The 19,448-nt window shown below is 39.4% G+C and overlaps 1 protein-coding gene, 1 long non-coding RNA gene and 1 pseudogene across 2 annotated transcripts; 1 reads left to right on the forward strand and 2 right to left on the reverse strand.

The window, feature by feature from the left end:
• Positions 1 to 19,448, reverse strand: part of LOC139950986 (alkaline phosphatase-like) — a 176,820-nt pseudogene that overhangs the window by 105,367 nt on the left and 52,005 nt on the right.
• Positions 8,718 to 9,530, forward strand: LOC139950440 (uncharacterized). The gene has a single exon (XM_071949122.1). The coding sequence runs from the start codon at positions 8,718 to 8,720 to the stop codon at positions 9,528 to 9,530; it is 813 nt and encodes a 270-aa protein (XP_071805223.1).
• Positions 14,280 to 16,023, reverse strand: LOC139950444 (uncharacterized). Its single transcript, XR_011787653.1, has 3 exons — positions 15,700 to 16,023; positions 14,860 to 14,972; positions 14,280 to 14,403 (listed from the first exon to the last, which is right to left on the reverse strand). It is a non-coding gene; the product is annotated as an uncharacterized lncRNA (long non-coding RNA).

Genomic DNA, 19,448 nt, shown 5'->3' on the forward strand with positions numbered 1-19,448 from the left:
CATGGTATAGCCTGTTGGGGGTAAAAAATATTCTTATAAAATAGCACTATATGTAAGCTTTAATATGATGCATAATGTTAACATGTTTCCAAGAAGTAAACCAGACATTTTAATAAATAACCTGAGCACATGCAAATTTATTAAAAATGGGGTCGAGTTTAAAGGGTTAAAGTCACCTGGAAATAGAATTTATTTTTCTTTAAACATTATGTTATATATTAGTATATGTTAATGAACAATAACATAATTTGTTGAGTATTGTTTGTAACGATTTACATGTTTAAAAAATAGATAAAGTTGTTTGGGGTGACTCCGCCTACCCCTTTTGTGACGTCAATCGAGGCAGACTTTGCCTCGATCGTACATTGAACACTCGTACGTGCAGTTACATGCAAGTTCTAGTTTGTACGTTTCAAAAACAGGTTTATTTCTTGCATTTTTCGGCAATGTCGACCACGTGTATTGTTGCTTGGGGCAGCAAAATAACTAAAAGTGGGGTCAGTTTGCAAAGTTGTTCGGTCCGACGTCTTTTCCAGCGCTGTGCAGCAAACACTTTGGATGAGCCGTCCTGCTTCAAATATCGCGCCTCGATTGACGTCACGAACAGCGCCCTCTCGGGTCGGGCCTACTTTTAAATTTGTTAACTTTGGAAACTAAATTTATAGAACCTTAGTTTAAATGTTTATTCATATTCTTCTCATATCTAAACACATATTTCCATCCAGGTGACTTTAAACACACTGGTATTTAGCAATAACGCTCTCAAAACAACAGTTTTGTGATGAAATTTTAGTCTTATTTGTATCCTTTTGCGCGAAAACATCACTTTACTTGTAATTCGTTTTTAATAAAAATGTATACACTGGCTTATTTCAAACGGGAGTAACTTAGCAACGCGATACACCCAAAGCTTGGACATTAAACCAAGTAACTGCTGCTAGTGTGTTGTTTCCAGCCCCTGCATTTGAATCGAATCTTCAAATTGTCAACATCTGATTCATTTCACAATTAAACAATTATTACGTTAAAGGTCGTCAAAAACACAGTGTTAATGTTTGCATTAACGCTAGAATACAAAGCATTAGTATATTACTAGATACTTTTATTTCTACAAAGCATGTTTTTGTTAAATTTAACTATAATCCATTTAGTGTACTAGACGTTAAGATATATTGCATAGTTTTAGAAATAGTGGTGTCACTTAAATGTTTTAAATACATTGAAGGAATGAACATTAACACCGTATCAATTGATCGTTTTGGTTTTTGTGTTTTGCGTATTTAATTGATATTGAACTAAAACTATTGGTAAATACAGTTTGCAAGCTGAACTAATTTTCCTAACACTGTTTTACTCATTTTTGTCAAAACCTACAACACCTCAGCAAACAAAATTTAAGCGAAACTTTTTACCGTTTTACCTTCAAACAGTGCAAGTTTACCGTATATCAGTGAACATTGATTTTGCGTCCTTCTACAAAAAGTACACAAACCCTAAAAACTTGTCAGTGGGAAGTGGACAGGGAATGGGTTTAAATAAGGTAGGAATGGGTGGCCCAAGCATTTCGGCCGGGATTGTAGGCCCCGTTGTCGGAGGAACACAACTCGTCTTATTTGACTGGCGACCGAACATGTTGTTTTATTTTTGCTTCCGAAAAACTGCATAAAAACGAAGTGACCTAACCCCTCCTGTCTTCCCCAGACTGGTATGGGCCGCGGTTAACGAATAGCCGGAGTGCTATGGATTTTTCCTCGGAGTATCTGATATCAATACGGTCTAAAGCAGATGGAATCAAAAGAGGGTGCTTTCAGAATTAAGAAACGACCATGGTCACCGCTCACTGTAAAAGGATGAAACTATCTCCAAGGGACAGAAATCTCATGCCACTATAAGGGCCACGCGCAATTCTCCAGGACTAGGCGCCCGGATGGGTTGCCGGTGTCTCAGTGAAATCAGTGCTGCCGGAGATTCTTTCCCCTGTTTGAGACACTAACATGGGCTGAGTGAGGGTCATTTAACAGAGTGCACTATCACAAGTAGTTTGTAACAAGTTTGCCGTATAAGGGGGAGGGAATTTCGGGAGAACATAATTTCCTGACACACCTGCCCAAAATGGGGACAGAATCTCCGGGGACAGATTTCCATTAAAAACACCGGGCCAAGGCGGAATCCTGCGTTACGTGTTCAACGATCAAAATGACTTCAATCTCATCCAAAAAATGTAAAATAGTTAATACATTTTGTTCGCAATGTGTTCATTTAATTTATGTTTGCTCCATTGAATATTCTTGTTTCCCAAAAGCATTTGTGCGGAAGTAGACTCTGAGAAAACAAAGGATACAATTGAAAATCAGTTTAAAATTACCCTTTAAGGGCAAAGGCAGGACACATTAGGACACTTTCAAGCACTAGTGAGTCTTTCCACTTGGTATATCTCAACAAACCCGTGAACAATTGATCTCAATTGGTCGTCGAAGTTGCAAAAGAATAATGGTGAAAATACCCCTTGTCGCACATTTGACGATTTTGAGATTTTCAATATATGAACGAGTCCTTTATGTCAAAGAAGTTGCCCAAGATGGGGACAGAAATTTTCGGGGACAGATTTCCATGAAACACCGGCCCAAGGCGGAATCCTGCCATAAGTGTTTTTTAAAACAATCAAAATTACTTCAATCTCATCCAAAAGTTCATTTGATTGTTTTTGATTTTTGTGGTTTGTATTGATTGTTGTTGCTCCATTGAATATTCTTGTTTCCCAAAAGCATTTGTGCGTTTCGGTGGTAGTAGACTCTGAGAACACAGAGGATACAATTGAAATATCAGTTTAAAAATACCCTTTAAGGGCAAAGGCAGGACACATTAGGTAAGTTTCAAGCACAAGTGAGTCTTTCCACTTGGTGTATCTCAACAAATTTTTAAATTAACAAACCCGTGAACATTAATTTGAGCTCAATTGGTCGTTTGGAAATTGGAAATTGCGAGAGAATAATGGGAAAATCACCCCGTCGCACAAGTTGTGTGCTTTCAGATGTCTTCAGTTCGAGACCTTGAGAAAAAAATTCTTTCTCAAAAACTAGGTTTCTTCAGAGAGAGCCATTTCTCACAATGTTTTATACTATTAACATCTCTCCATTGCTCATTACCAAGTAAGTCTTTATGCTAGCAATTCTGTTGAGTAATTACCTATGGTGTCCAGTGCCTTTAATGTTGCTCTGTTGGTGGCGCACTCTACTATAAATACATTGTCATTGCATTTTCATTTCGAAAAAAAAAACTGAGTTAGTGTTCGTAAACATAACGTCAAAAGAGTGGAAGCAAGAAAGAGAACCATCTGAACAGTACCTATATTGCGTACACAGTTCTTTCTTTGATAATAAACTTGCACTTTAACTCATAATCATCAGATTAATACATCAATTGAGCGGAAATAGAAGGAAAACGGCTAGGAACTTCAGGAAGCAATCACACAGTGCAACCCAGTAGGGCGAATATACATGTAAAAATACCATACCATTGAAACATGTACAAATTGAGCTCCATTGATAACATACAGCCTCCTTCAAACCAGTGATAGAGTAAGTCACTGCTTTCAATCAGTGACTTTAACACGGTATTGACCCACAAACGTAACATACAGCCTCGTCCAAACCAGTGATAGAGTAAGTCACTGCTTTCAATCAGTGACTTTAACACATACACAATGTAGTGTAGAGTTTTACACCATTGGCATCCATTCAATATACAGTATCATTCAAACCAATGCTAGAGTAAGTCACTGCCATAAATCAGTGACTTTAACACGGTATTGACCCACAAATGTAACATACAGCCTCGTCCAAACCAATGATAGAGTAAGTCACTGCTTTCAATCATTGACTTTAACAAGTATCTATGATTGGCTGCTCATCGATTGTCAATCAATTGTCAATAAAACCCGAAGTAGACTGATGAGCACTTCAATGGAAATACAGCAGTATTTAAACGCGCTGCACCAGCAGCAGTGTTCATAACAACTTTGCATCAGAAAAGAGGAACGGAGAAGGTTTGGACTACAAGGAAACATCATCAAGGTAAGTGTTCCTCATTCTATTCCCGGACTTAAGCTTTGGCTTTTAGATGCAAGTAGTGGGTTGAATGTTAGCCTATTGCAATGAGGTTGCAGTTTTTGCCCCAAAAGGGACACCACTCGATACAGCTGATATTCTCATGCAGTGGTTAGGTCTCTCCTCACCTAAAGCTCTGCCATCTTAGTGAACTGTGGTGGTACTGCGATTGTACGCAAACATGCGCACCCAGTTGCATCTCCCTTTGAAACCTTGCCGTAAAGCATTGCCTCATAGGTTTTTTTTTTCTCGCGCTACTTGCAGACATTTAAGATGAGGCATCAATACACTTAACTGGTTTTTAACTGGTTTATCAGTGCAATGCCTTGTTCAACAAATTGACTATGTTTTTTACCACTGGATTGAAATAAACCGCGCTTGACGTTCTGCTCGTTTAAAACACATTGTTTAAAGGCAGTGGACACTATTGGTAATTACTCAAAAATAATTATTAGCATAAAACCTTACTTGGTAACGAGTAATATGGAGAGGTTGGTAGTATAAACCATTGTGAGAAACGGCTCCCTCTGGAGTGACGTAGTTTTCGAGAAAGAAATAATTTTCCACGAATTTGATTTTGAGACCCCAGATTTAGAATTCGTGTGAAAAGGATCTTTATTTCTGTTATTATTATCTCGCTAATTCGACGACCAATTGAGCTCAAGTTTTTACAGGTTTGTTATTTTGTGCATATGTTGAGATACACCAAGTGGGAAGACTGGTCTTTTACAATTACCAATAGTGTCCAGTGTCTTTACAGATAATTATGGTAAAATCATCATGGCATTGCATTGTTTGACGTGACCATTGCATTATGGTAGATATAATAATTTGGTAAACTATTTCAGATTGAACATTGATACAAGATGCCACCCTATAATAAGATGTCGATGGTCTTTTGGGAACCCGTGGGGGCAACAACCGAGGCAAGGCGAGTGTATCGTTTGCTGCCAAGGGTTTAAAAATACTTACCACACCCCGATTCAAGGGACAGTTGTTCTGTATAATTGGTTTCTCTTAATTTGAGGCTTTCTGTTGTCGTCTTGCAATAACATTGGCATAATTGACACAGTTTAACGTCAACAAATAATGGCAAACAGATAAACTTAATTGATGGTGCGCCTCAGCAAGACACACCGTACAAAACAAGTGTTTCGGTTCAGTAACAAATTTCCAACGCATCAAAAGGTTTTAGGTTAAATACGTAACACTGTATAGGGGCCCATGAGTTGTGTTGTAAAACAATGGGATTCGCCCATACTTTTCTACATCAAACCTAAACACTGGTGTGATCAGCATTAGTTGATGTGCTGAACATCTTTTAAACGCTTCTTACACACATTCTAAACATAATGTAAACGGCTGATGTGTCAAACTAAACGCATCATAGTAAAAACTGTAAACGCTTGACGCGTTTAGTTTGACGCATCAGCCGTTTATAAATGGGCAAAAACCATTGCTTTCCGACACAACTCATGGTCTCATACACTGTTAGGTGTTCAACCTAAACCCTTTGACGCATTCGAAACCCTTTTAAGAACCTAAACACACTTGTGTGTTTTTTTACAGTGCAGTTGTTGTGCGTTTTACAAATGTGGGCACCCTTTAGGAAATTTGATTGTGTTTCTTTGTACCAGTTTTTCGTTATGTAAAGTTTTGTGATTGAGTCGGTCGGTTAACAAATCGCCTGCCGTTTGTTACAAGCACCGTTATTGACATGATGTAAAGCTTTCTTAGCGAAAAATCCCGGTCCATACTACCTGCAAATACGAAGGCGAAATAGATACGAATTGTTGACGTCACAAGCACGCAACGTATAATTCGCAATCAGTGGAAAGTAGCTCAACTCCTAAAATTGAAATGCCTTGGCTTAAAAAAAATTCGTATCTCATTCGCATTCGCAGGAAGTACGAACAGGGCTTAAAGCATTTTGCGATATCAACGAGCGACACGAAACCCTAAGCATACGCACTTTTAAAAGCCCCCCCCCCCCCCAAAGGGACAAGTACATTAAATGCTCCATGATGCTATCTCCAAGTACTATCTCGACAACAGTATTTCAGTATTTGGGGTCGAAACAATCATCGGCCTGGTGCTTACTGGCTCACACTATGACGAATATAAAGGGGGCACGGCAATCAGCGTTGAGCTGCGAATTTAAATTTTGGAAATGCCGCCAATCAACGTGTTTTGCCGTCAATTGTCGCTGACGAACCCGCTAGCGACCGCAGACAGCTGAAACTATCAGTCGTTGTCCATCGGCAAAGATATTCATTGTAATTGTGTTCCTTGACGCAGACGCAGACGGCCGCAGTTATCAGTCGCATGATGTTTCCATGCCGTGCGATTCCGCCTTTTTACCCAATTCACATGACGTCATCATCAGAATAATTGTGGATGCGCCATTTTGGTGGTCAATGTCAACAAGTGTTATTCAGAGAAGTGCCCATTTTAGGCGACGCGGCGTTTACACGTAAACTTGGATTGCGTTTTGGCGACCCCAACCAAAACTGTTTCGGTTGTTGGTCGTTGGTTCTGCTGTTCAGACTGAACGATAACCGAGTTGTGAGCTCGGTTACCGTTTTGGTTATGACGTCAAAACGCACTCCTATTGACCACCAACATGGTGAGCGTGGCATCAGTCGCCGCGTGTGACTCGCGTGCAAGGGGTCAGTTGTCGTTTTGAGGTCGTCACAATAGACTCTTCCCATGAAATATGTAACTTGCACATAGCCCGTGCGCACTAACGTTTGGTTGGCAAAATGAGGGAACATCGGGCTGTTTTGTACACGGCTAATGGGTGCGTGACGCAGACGCGATTGCGCGTCTGCTTAGTGCACAACTCTATGGTGTTTGCCAACCGACAGGGTCTGTACGCACGCGTGAATGTAATAAACATATTTCATGGGAAGGGTCCATTTCGTTGGTAGTCATTGTCTGATGAGTGGATGACCAGATTATTGCGAAGAGTGGGAACGCCAAACTCGACTATTTATACGACCCGCACACAGAGGTTTTGATGTCGGCACATGAGTCACGTCATCGTCGACGCAAAGCACCGTCAGCCGCCGTTCCTTGCCGACACCCAGTCCGCTGCCAGCCGTCTGACCTCTTTCCTGTTGGCGCTGAAGGTCGTTTCAACCCGTCAGCACATTTTAAATTGTTTCCCTTAGGCCGCCAACGTCTTGGGATTTTCACGTTCGTCACTTTTCGTTTGGTCTTTGCCACCACTATATAAGCCAGCCAAAAGTCTGGCTCACATAGTAGCGACAGACGCGACTAATTTTTGCAGCCATCTGTGGTCGCTAGCGGATTCGTCAGCGACAATTGACGGCAACACACGATGAATAGCGGCAAACTAAACTATTGCGATTCGCAGCTAAACGTAGCTTGCCGTACCCCCTTTTCGTCATATTGTGAGCCAACCTTAATAAAGGAACACATATAAAAATAATTGTGGCTTGTTTTGAATTAGTTTAGCTTCACTCTCGGTTCTACCCTAACTGTATGCTCCCAGTCAACTGTTTTCCAGTTCAATTTTATTCTAAAAATTTCTTAAACTAATATATTTTAAACATTGCTGGCAAAACAGGTATACCACGAACATTACGGCTGGAGATTCGAACCCACACTCTGCTGATCAGAAACACCAGAGTTTAAATTTGGTGCTCTTAACCGCTCGGCCACGACACTTTTGTTATGTTAAGGAGAATGGACGAGAAAGTGAAGATTCGTTAATAGAATGTACGAGCCGAAGGCGAGTACATTGTATTCACGAATCTACACGTAAGTGTCTATTCTCTGACCTAAACAAACTGTTTCCCCCATTGGTTATATAACATTGTTTAATGATTTGGATTTCTTAATAGTTACAACACTAGTTAGTCTATCTAATTTTGTATTAGTTGTCGAGCGACGGTTGGTCACATTTTATAATTATTTTACAAAGTGTATGGGCATTATTTAGTGCTTGCAACATTATCGAGTACAACGTCAGTTTGCTCAGCTAACAAAAAATTATGTTACTAAAAAGTGATTTCTTCAAAACTGGAACTTGTTTTAGTAAATTGAAAGATAACATGTTTGCAGCTATGTTCTGTTGCACTTCATGCTATCCTTTCACTAGGGAATCTACACTCAACTGTATATTATGTATACGAATCTAAAAGTGTAGATTCGTAACGAATCTTTAGTTAAGTGTAGACTCGTAAAACATAATCTACACTTTCAACAGTAGAGTGACGTCATAGAAATAGTTTTAAAACAGTTTAACACTCCAAAGGCTATCATTGAATTGCTTTAAAAAAAGACCACAGCTAATTGGACAACTAATCACAGCTAAACTTCTTAAAAGTCTAATTATATCGAAAACAAAGTGATTAATAAAAACTAACAACCACTTCAATTACCGATTTAGTTCAACAAACTTAAAGTATTAATTCAGTTAATCAACTAGTGTAGAGTTTGATCCAATATGGAACATTACGGGCGAATACATAATAAAAAGTGAGGATCAACTGACAAATTGATGATCAACCCTACCAGCTACGAAAACCAAAATGCTATAAATGTTCTAAATTATTTGTTTTCCGTCTATCTTTCAACTTACAGATGAAGATTACTAAAGCAGTGGCCATTGTTTTGGCTTTTATGCAAGTTCAGTTCTTGGTGGCTACAGCAGCAATTTCACCTGATCCGGGACTGACGTGTAATTCCTGCTGCCAGGGCCCAGCCGGTATACCGGGAATCCCTGGATCTAATGGGAACCATGGTCAAGGGCTTGTAGGCCCGAGAGGTGATGCAGGCTCCCCTGGTGAGGTAGGTCAACCCGGGGCTAAAGGAGACATGGGGTCAGATGGACTAGTTGGTGAGCCAGGCGCTAAAGGGGATATTGGACTTAAGGGAGATCAAGGAGTCGGTCAACCAGGGAAACAAGGACCCCAAGGTCTGCCTGGGATGAATGGTTTGAAGGGGGAGAGAGGTGAACCTGGACCAGCTGGACAGACCGGTGAAGCAGGTGAATGTAGTACTCGACGGTCCGCCTTCATTGCAGTGAGGAATACAGGCTTCAGCCATCCATCCGAATGGGATCCTCTGCCCTTTGACGAGTTATTGTTTTCAGAGGAAGGGACTGATTTCAACTTGAATAACGGCACGTTTACGTGTAATGTGCCTGGGGTATACGTATTTATGTTCTCAGTGCTGAAAACTCATACGGGGTCTTTGCTATATGTCCAGCTGAGAAAGAACGGTAACAAGATTGTTGTAGGGCATGTAAACGCTGCAGGTTACCATCAAGTGAGCAACAGTGCAGTGATTCCCCTGCACCATGGAGATCAAGTTCACTTAGCTGTATACGGTGAAGTAGACGGTGCCTCTGACCATTACACGTCTTTCACTGGATTCCTGTTGTACGAAATCTAAATCAAACATAAAAACACACGGAAACGTTTTAATGTTTTAGACAACTATTTAAATAAACTAATATGCAACTATATAGTGTTTAAAATTATCATAATAACTAGTTAATCGTGGAACAAGGAACGTGTGTTTAGATGACTCGAATAAAATTACTTTTCTTTTTTATTCTAATTTGTTTTATTACATGCAGGACAATCAGTATGAAAAAAACGTTTTATTTGAACACGTGATTTTGCAAACGTATTTGTTGTGACAAAAACTTTACAATAAGTTTTTTTTTCTCACTTTAACAGCGCTATAAATATCAGCTCATCCTTGTTTGAGTTCATCACATTTTCGGGAAAGTTTGATATTTCTACTGTGAATCGAATAAAATTACTTTATTATTAATTGTTTTTTTATTTGCAGGACATTAAGTATGAAAAAGACGTTTTATTTGAACACTTGATTTTGCAAACGTGTATTGTGACAAAAACGTTCAACGTGTTTTTGTCACAAGTTTGACATTTCTGCCGCCTGTAATTCCGTCCGAGGGTGCAATGATGAGTCCTTGAAACGACTCTACAACTTTCATTTTCCAAAAAATGCAAAATGAAACTACGCAACAAAAAAAATGACAGTTTATTTAGCAGCACATAAACACATACGTTACTTTAGATTCCTTGATACAGACTGAGACTAACAATTCATTGTAGCCGCCGATTGTGACGGCAATTTTAATTCAAACATGTTAAACTGTTGAATTAAGATGTACCCTGTTGAAGCAACAAAGAACAAATATTTCACCTAGCAACTGGTAACAATTATCTTCTGTTGATTTATTGGCTAATGAACAATTTGGGTATTCGTTTTAAATCACATTTGTATAACACGTTTGATGATGTCACGATTAACATGTCAAAGAGGGGAAAATATATTTCCCCTAGAGCGATTCGTTTAACGCCAAAACGGCATGAAATCAATACACCATTTTAGTGTTAATTTGAAGAAAACAAAAATTGTCCTCATTTCGATCGTGACTTAATCTTTCGAAAAATTAGCTGGTTACACAATATTGGATTTTATCTTGATCTACCTTACACTACAGAAAAGTTTCGTTGACAGTAAAGTTGAACCCACTCTGTGAATTTCTTGTTTACTTCTTGAGATCTTTATTTGCATGGTAAACCTTAAACACACTTGTTTTTAGGCAATAAAGCTATGAAACAACAATTGTGTGACCATATTTTAGTCAATTGGTATCCTGTTGCGCGAAATGGCAGTTTAAAACATCACTTTACTTGTAATTCGTTTTTAACAAAAATTGATATACTTGCTAAATTCAATAGGGAGTAACTTAGCAACGCGACACACCCAAAGCTTGGACATTAAACCAAATAGCTGCTGCTGGTGTGTTGTTCTTTCCAGCCATGCAAATAACCCTATTCTTTAAATTGTCAACATCTGATTCATTTTCACAGAGCGGGTGACAATTAAACATTTACATTAAAGGTCGTCAAAAACACATTATTAATGTTTGCATTAACGCTAGGAAAGCATTTGTATAACTAACAGATACTTGTATTTCTACTTTTAGTGTACTAGAAGGTAAGATATATTGCATAGTTTTAGAAATAGTCAGGTGTCACTTGAATATTTTAAATACATTTAATAAGGGATACAAAATTGACACCGTATCAGTTGATTATTTTGTTTTTTGTGTTTTGAGTATATAATGGATATTAAACTACAATTTTTGTCAAAACCTACAGTACCTCAGCAAGTAAAACAAAAAGTACCCAAACCCTAAAACTTGACATTATCAGATTCAAGTTGATACGTCAAACAGTACAGAGCACGTTTTTGAGAGTAGCACAATGGTATATTCATTAACAGCTTGCCCGCAAAAAAAAAAAAAAAAAAAAAAAAAAAAATGTAAGCATTATTTACTTATAGTCTGAGACTCTCGAATTCACCTTCTGCTCTCTTTTTATAGACCAGGAGTGACACTCATGAATGATATAAGTTGTACAATCTCATCGGCCCTTCCCAGTGGTGTTATTATGAGAAAAGTGGGTTCGAGGGAATCGGCCCCAATGCCTCATTCAAAAGCACAGAGGGTGCGTTCGTTTAGCTTCCCGGGGTCGACCCCGGTCTGCCCCGGTACGTTCGAATACCTTTGACGGGGCTCACCCGGGTAAGCCCCCAGTGCCCTGCTTGTGGAGTGGCTCACTTGGGGGTGACATGAGGTGCATTCCGTCACCACGAGAGGGCGAATATGATCGTTCGATTAGCTCTGGACAGTGTGCGGTGTTTAAACCCAGACTACAATCCCGGCCATATCTCGTTGGGCCCCTGCCTCTTTCAATGTTGGTTCCGATTACCGGTCTTCTGAGTTACATCCAACATTGAGAGGGAGCGGGGGCAGGGGAGACAATGTTTATTGTCAGTGGGAAGTGAACAGGGAGTGGTTTTATATAACGTAGGAATGGGTGGTCCTAGGATTATTTGAATGGCGACAGAACATGTTGTTTTCTGTTTGCCTCCGAAAAACTGCAAACAAACGAAGTGTCTTGGCCCCTCCCGCCTTCCCCGGGCGGGTAGGGCCGCAAATTAACGACGAGCCGGAGAGCTCTTGACTTTTCCTTGGAGATTCCGATATCAATACGGTCTGAAGAAGATTGAATCAAAATAAGGTGCTTTCAGAAGAAACGACCATGGTCACCGCTCACTGTAAGAGGAGGAAACTATCTCCTAAGGACAAAATCTCCTGCCACTACAAGGGCCACGCGTAGTTCTCCAGGACTAGGCGCCCGGATGGGATTCCGGTGTCTCAGTAAAATCAGTGCTGCCGAAGATTATTTCCCCTGTCTGGGAAACTAACATGGGCTGAGTGAGGGTGATTTAACATAGGGCGCTATCACAAGTAGTTTGTAACAAGTTTGCAGTATAAGGGGAAGGGGATTTTTGGAAAACATAATCTTCTGAAACACCTGCCCAAAATGGGGTCAGAATCTCCGGGGGCAGATTTCCATGAAACACCGGCCCAAGGCGGAATCATGCCTTACGTGTTAAACAATAGTACTTAATCAAAATGACTTCAATCTCATCCAAAAATTGTGTATAGTAAATAAATTCAAATCGCAATGTGTTTATTTGATTGTTTTTGCTCCATTGAACATTCTTGTTTCCCAAAAAGCATTTGTGTCTTTGTAGTGGTAGTAGACTCCAAAGGGTACAAATGAAAATCAGTTCAAAATTACCCTTTAATGGCAAAAGCAGGACAAATTAGGTAACTTTCAAGCACAAGTGGGTCTTTCCACTTGGTGTATCTCAACATTTTTGTAAATTAACAAACCCGTGAACAATTGAGCTCAATTTGTCGTCGAAGTTGCGAGAGAATAAATGGAGACCTCAACAATTCGAGAAACTACTTCTTCTCAAAAACTAGCTTTCTTCGGAGAGAGCCGTTACTTACAATGTTTTATACTACTAACATCTCTCCATTGCTCATTACCAAGTAAGTTTTTAAGCTAACAATTATTTTGAATAATTCCAATGGTGTCCAGTGCCTTTAATGTTGCTCTGTTGGTTACGGCCTCTACAAAAACATTGTCATTGCATTTTATTTTGGAAAGGAAACACTAAAATAAGTTTTTTCCCAACATAACGCCAACCGGCTGTATATCATTTTAGGAAACAAAACTAATTGAACTGTATCTATATTGCGTACACAGTTCTTTCATTGATAATAAACTTGCACTTTAACTCAGAATCATCAGGGAATACATTAATTGAGCAGAAAAACAATCAAACAGTGCAACCCACTAGGGCGGCTATACATGTAAAAATACCATACCATTAAAGCAAGTACAAATTGAGCTCCATTGGTAACTTATGTGCAATAAACTTGTCCCCTGTTGTCAATAAAACACTTGGTAACAACATTCAACTTGGTGAGCAGAAATATAAAAACAAAAACAAAAAACAGAAGCCTACATGTACACTTCCATAATAATGAAAACACAAAAAATGTACGTATTTGCAAACAACAATAGTTTATTTTTCAGTTTAAAATATCAAATTGAAAAAAGGTTGCCTAGTGATAGCGAAATCATCTGAACATTCCGCCTTCCAAAAAAGCTAACTATACAACCCTGTCAACGCCCCCCCCAAAAAAAAAAAAAAAAAAAAAAAAAACCTTAGCCATATTATATACCAAGTTAGCTGTGGTTCTCTTTGTAAATTGTAAATTAAGTTGTACATTAAAATAATATAATAAAATCATTGTGTACATACCATGTCATTCTGTTTTTAAACAAAGTTGATTGTACTACCCTGGTTACCCCACCCCCCAAAAATAATAATAAATAAATAAAATAAAAACCCACATCAATGTGTACAAGCTTAGGGCCCAATTTCATGGATCTGCTTACTGTAAACACAGAATCGGCATTTGCGGAAGCAGGAAATTCTGTCCTTACGTCAAGCGTGTTTCACAGGTTACCAGCGAATTATGGCTATTGCGGTTCATGAATGCATACTCTGTTTATACCAGGCATTCTACGTTTACAAGGTTAGCGCAGAAATTTAGCCTTTGGACGTAAGCAGAGAACGGTGATCATAGCGCAGAATTTGGTGGTGAACAGATCCATGAAACTGGGCACAGGTTATTCTGTCTTCAAACAAAGTTGAATCCACTGCCTTTGAACAACCCCCCCCCCCCCCCAAAAAAAAAAAAAAAAAAAAAAAAAAAAAAATGCTGCATCCTTTTCCGGCTGGTGAAGGTTGATGTCAATGACACGGGGTTACACATCAGCTGCGGATGGAGTTGTTTTCATGTCTTGTCACCCTGCTGACAATGAACATGTGCATTGTGCATGCATTCTTTGCGTATCTGTTTTATGGAAAAATAAAAAAACAAAACCAATAAATCGTTATGTGGGATTTCTTGAAAATTTACAAAGCAGGAATACAATCTCGGAAGGTTTGACGTAACACCATGTAGTGACAATCTCTCCGTGAGTTTGCGTAGTTTTGAAAAGAACCTTACAGGAGTTAACGCAATACCAGAACAAAAGGAGTCCACATGCAACAAAGCCAAGGGGGCAGGTTTTTTTTTATGTCTGATAGAAAACATGACCTCCAACCACCCCTCTCCCCCAGATCTACACCTAGTACAAAACTGTTCAGGTACAGACCGGGGTGGGGGGGGGGGCTTCTTCCGATTCAACACCCCATCCCCCCCCCCCCCCCTCCACCGTGAACAGTTTTCAAAGTGGCAGCTGAATAACTACAAATGAAGAAATCATTTGATCCTCTGAAAATTTGCATGCATAGGTCTACTACTTACCTAAAGTGCTATTGAGATTCTTAGGTCTCCATTTCTAGTTCTGGCTAGCATGTCTCCGTACTGCATTGTCTTCGTCCTGCATTCTCATTGTAGTGTAGAGCTGCGAGTTATTTCTGTACAAAAAATATGAAAACAAAAAATAAATAAATAAATAAAAAACTAGTGCTGAAAAAGAACTGGCCTTATTTTACAAATGCAAATATAGTAAACACTACATGTAATTAACCGTGCCAAGCCAATAAACACAGCTATAGGAAAACTTCACACTAAACTTCTCTGGAATTGGTAATTCCTGAATTAGGAGAGAAAACAATCTGAATGACCATGAATGGGCAATTATATGGATGGGAGTTTGAACATATTTTTGAGCTGTGCCTTAAAACAAAAACAAAACGAACAATTCTTAGGCAGCTTTGGCAAAAACAATGTCCTGCAATCCAGTATAAACCAATATAAATACATGTCAGCAAGGCCAATAAACTGTTAACTGTAACAATCAACTTTTTAAATGGATTAATATAGTGTTCACACATGGTTGAGCATGAACATGCCAGAAAGTGTAAACCAGGGCATAAACATGCCAAAAGCACTTGGGTGGCTACATGGATTCATCACTCAACATAGTCAATACACTATGTAGCTATTTTATGGTAGTCGGGTCAGATTCAGAGCATGCACATCGTGTCATTTGACAACAAGATGATTGTTCCTTGCATGAAAAGGGTAGAGATTGTTTACTATTTTTCTTATTACAATTAAATGTACATGTATTGGGCCTTAATTAACAATGGAGATAGTTTCTCAGTAGTAGATTTTTAAAAAATATGAACAAGTACTTACCAGGCTTTTCTCCCTCTCTTTTCTGTAATGCCACTTGATTCTTTTGCTGTTCCACGGCCACTTGCGACCAGGGCCACGGCAGAGGGACCCCGCCGACGTCGTAGCATGCACAAGCAGCACTGGCTGGGGCCTGGTGGTAGAAGATCCCCCTGAATTCTCTCGATGTTTAGAGGTTTAAATTTCGGAATCGATCCAAGCTTCTTACACAAATTTTGAAACTTCTAGTGCATCCACAAACAACCAAATAGTCGGCAGTATTTATAGCTGATACACTAGAAACAAAAAGCTTCGTAGCACACACGCACACCTACAGTGTGGATGAAAACGCATACACAACACACGGAGTAACATGGCGTAATCTTTGTTTACTCTCGTTGCTTCAGGTATGACATCACCATTTTTTGACCGCGTTCATGACGTTCGCTGGTTTACAAATCCGCTTGGATTTCAGTGTTGGTTTAATAGCCGGGAACCAGTACAGGGCGGGAAATTTCAAAATCGAAGAATCGAGGTCAAATTTTTTCGGTCAAATTGCAGCAAAATTATTTGGAGAAAAACATGACCACAACAATGAATTGATAGCTGAACACAACATAAACAAGTTCTGATAGTGATTTTAATGTAGGAGTACCGTTAAAACAGATCTTTAAACATTGCTGGCAAAAAAGTAAACCCTGAACATTACGGATTGATAACTAAGTTGGAGAGCGCCGAAACATTACGTGCCCAAGGTTCACATTCCATCTTTGACAAAATGTCTTTGCTCAAGTCAAAATCACTGTCTTTATAAATAAGATTCGGAATATATTTAGTAGAAACTACGTTAAGTCGATCAACTCAATAAGTGAGCACGTAGAACTTTGAGTTGATCCGTGCTGAAGGAGACACCATACTTGAACTTTACCAAGTCACCAGCCTAGTCACCAAACGTCTTGAAAGGGTACGTTGATGTAATCATGGGAGTATGAGCAAAGCTGACGTTGATTACCCCAATCGGTCGGAGACTAAAGAGTACTGTTTTAGCTGCAGCCGCACATTTCTTTTCAAGTCAGTATGTTGTCTTAGTGGCTCCAAGTGACACCACATGATCGCCGCGTAATGTATTATTTATCATATGTATTGTTCGAAACTGTCACGTGATGTTTCAAATTAGCCTTTCAATACTATCAACTTGTTATTTGTTTATAAAGCCAACCTCCATGTTTTTTTTTTTTCAGGCATCAAAAAAGCAAATAATAGGATTTGTAATGCCTTCTTGTAATGGCGAGCGCATTCTAAACAATTTTTTTAAAGTCTTTCTTCGAGTAGAATAAGTATTAATTAACCCGTTTCCAGAGGTCCCGAGATATGTCACGAACGGACCATTTCGCTGCTCGAATCAAACTACAACAGACCTGTAATCCTTCGCACACGGAGAGGGGCAGTCCGACGAATAAAAAAATAATAACATCGAAGTCTTTATATATATAGCGCAATCATCTACCAAAAATGTACTGAAGGCGCTGAGTATATACGAACTTTCAGAAAGAACCATTATGTAGCACCTTATAAGGGTTTAATGCGCTACGACGCCTTTAAGCAGCCACAGCCAAGAACACCGGGGCGAACCCCTTCTATTTTCCATGATTGCACTGGGATCTTTACATGCGTTACACAACTTGGTACCAACGGCGTTATGTCTCATGATCCGACGGACGAAGCAACGGTTAATTGTCTTGCTTAAGAACACAAGTGTCACGGCTGGGGATTCGAACACACACTACACTCTAAAAACTCCCGGGTCAAAATCCCCGCTTTAACCATATTTAGGGTCTCAATGACATTGAGTCCGGGTCACATTGACACAGACTCCGGGTCGAATCCGGGTCAATTCTGACCCAGGAGTTTTTAGAGTGTATGCTGATCAGAAACACCAGAGTTTGAATTTGGTGCTCTTAACCGCTCGGCCACGACACTTCTGTTTACAATACGGGAGTACATATGTGCTTGGCCGGTTTTAAACATTCTGTGTAATACCGGTTTCAGTCTGGATGCGATAATTACCAGAGCCGGAGGCAAGGGTAATTATCAAAATCCAGACTGCAACCGGTTTTAAACAGATTGTTAAATACCGGCCAAGCACAATTTTATTCCCATTCATTAATGCATTTTCGGTCAAAATAGATAAAGACTTGTTGGTCCAAAAGTAAAAAAGTGCAAACATTTTAACTGTTCAATTATTTACTTCAACAAACCACCCCTCCAGCTATGAAATGGTTAGGCCCTCTGGTAAAAACTCCTTATAAGGAGACTGGCACGCGCGTCGCGCGTCGCGCGTATCGCGTGATGTGGTACAGATGTTGCCCCGACCAAGAGAAATGAATAATTGTTAGCACAGGTGCAAGCTCGCGTGTCACGCCTTTTACACTTCTGGGCCCAATTTCATAGCGCCGCTTAACAGTAAGCACATTGTTCGTGCTTACTGCACCATAACAAATTGCTAAAGTGCAAGCGGACAAATTAGTCGGCCATGTTGCGCGTTCACCATGAATTTGCATTGTGGCGTCATTTATTTTCGAGCAGTAAGCACCGGAAGGTTAGCATGCCTTTTCATGTACTCACGGTTAGCAGCGCCATGAAATGGAAATCGCACAGTAAGCACAAAATCGGCCGCTAAGCAGCGCTATGAAATCGGGCCCTGGCTGTGGTTATATCATTCGTTTAAAACACCCCAACGTGATGACCTCTGAACCAATACAAAAAGTGAAACTGTCTTGGGTATTTATAAATATCATTTATGAACAGTTCAGCACTCCATAACCAGGTAAGCACTCCAACGGCGTTCTCATTAAATTGCTTTAAACAAAATCAAAGCTAAACTTCTTAAAAGTCAAATTTTATCCCGGACAAATAATGAAAGACTCATGACACAAAGTATTTGTTGTTCGCTGTCTAGCACGAACAGGGTCAACATTTATTTCTCTCGATTTTACTCTTCGTTTTCGTTCAACAGAAAACATTTCAACAATGAAAGGAGGCAGCCAACTCAAAAGGTTAAAACAAAAGTGGACAAAATGCCACTACACACAATTATTTTCCTCCAGTGATAATACTTGAGGAACTTCCTGATGTCTACCAGGAATCCAAGAATTATTCAATTAAAATAAGTTCGCCGCGGACTTACAATACACAATGCATCCCAATAAACGGGTTTGGAAGTGTCTACTCCAAAGCACTGACTCCACCACACGGTGTCTAATACCGGTGAAGCCAAAGGGACCTGGCAATAAAAACAAGCATGCACATGAGATTTAATGGCTGACACCTTAATTCTTGTCTCTTGTTATAAGTACACATGTATACATAATACATCACCTGCTCCGAGCGTCTCCGAAGCATTTCTCATAGGAGTCTACCTGAAAGAAACTATGAATTCAAGCTAATTATTTGCATCTTATCATAACTTAAGTCAGTTTTTACAAACCACCAAACAAGTTGCTTGTCATGCAATGCGAGCAACTTGCTAAATCACCCCTCCCCTTTTTGTTGCAAGTAATTAGGGTTTAATTCATATTTATTTATTTATCTTATTATTATGATTATTATTATAACTATCCTTATATCCCGATTACAGCATTCTCTTCTGAATTTGAAGAATATTAATGCTTGTGATAGCGTTTGTCTGATTACGTGGTAGCCAAATTCTGATTGACTTTAATTGAATTGAGTGGTTTATTCGTCAGGTATTATACAAATACATGAAATTTTCA

This window comes from Asterias amurensis, chromosome 18, assembly GCF_032118995.1.
Source record: "Asterias amurensis chromosome 18, ASM3211899v1".
Classification (NCBI taxonomy): domain Eukaryota; kingdom Metazoa; phylum Echinodermata; class Asteroidea; order Forcipulatida; family Asteriidae; genus Asterias; species Asterias amurensis.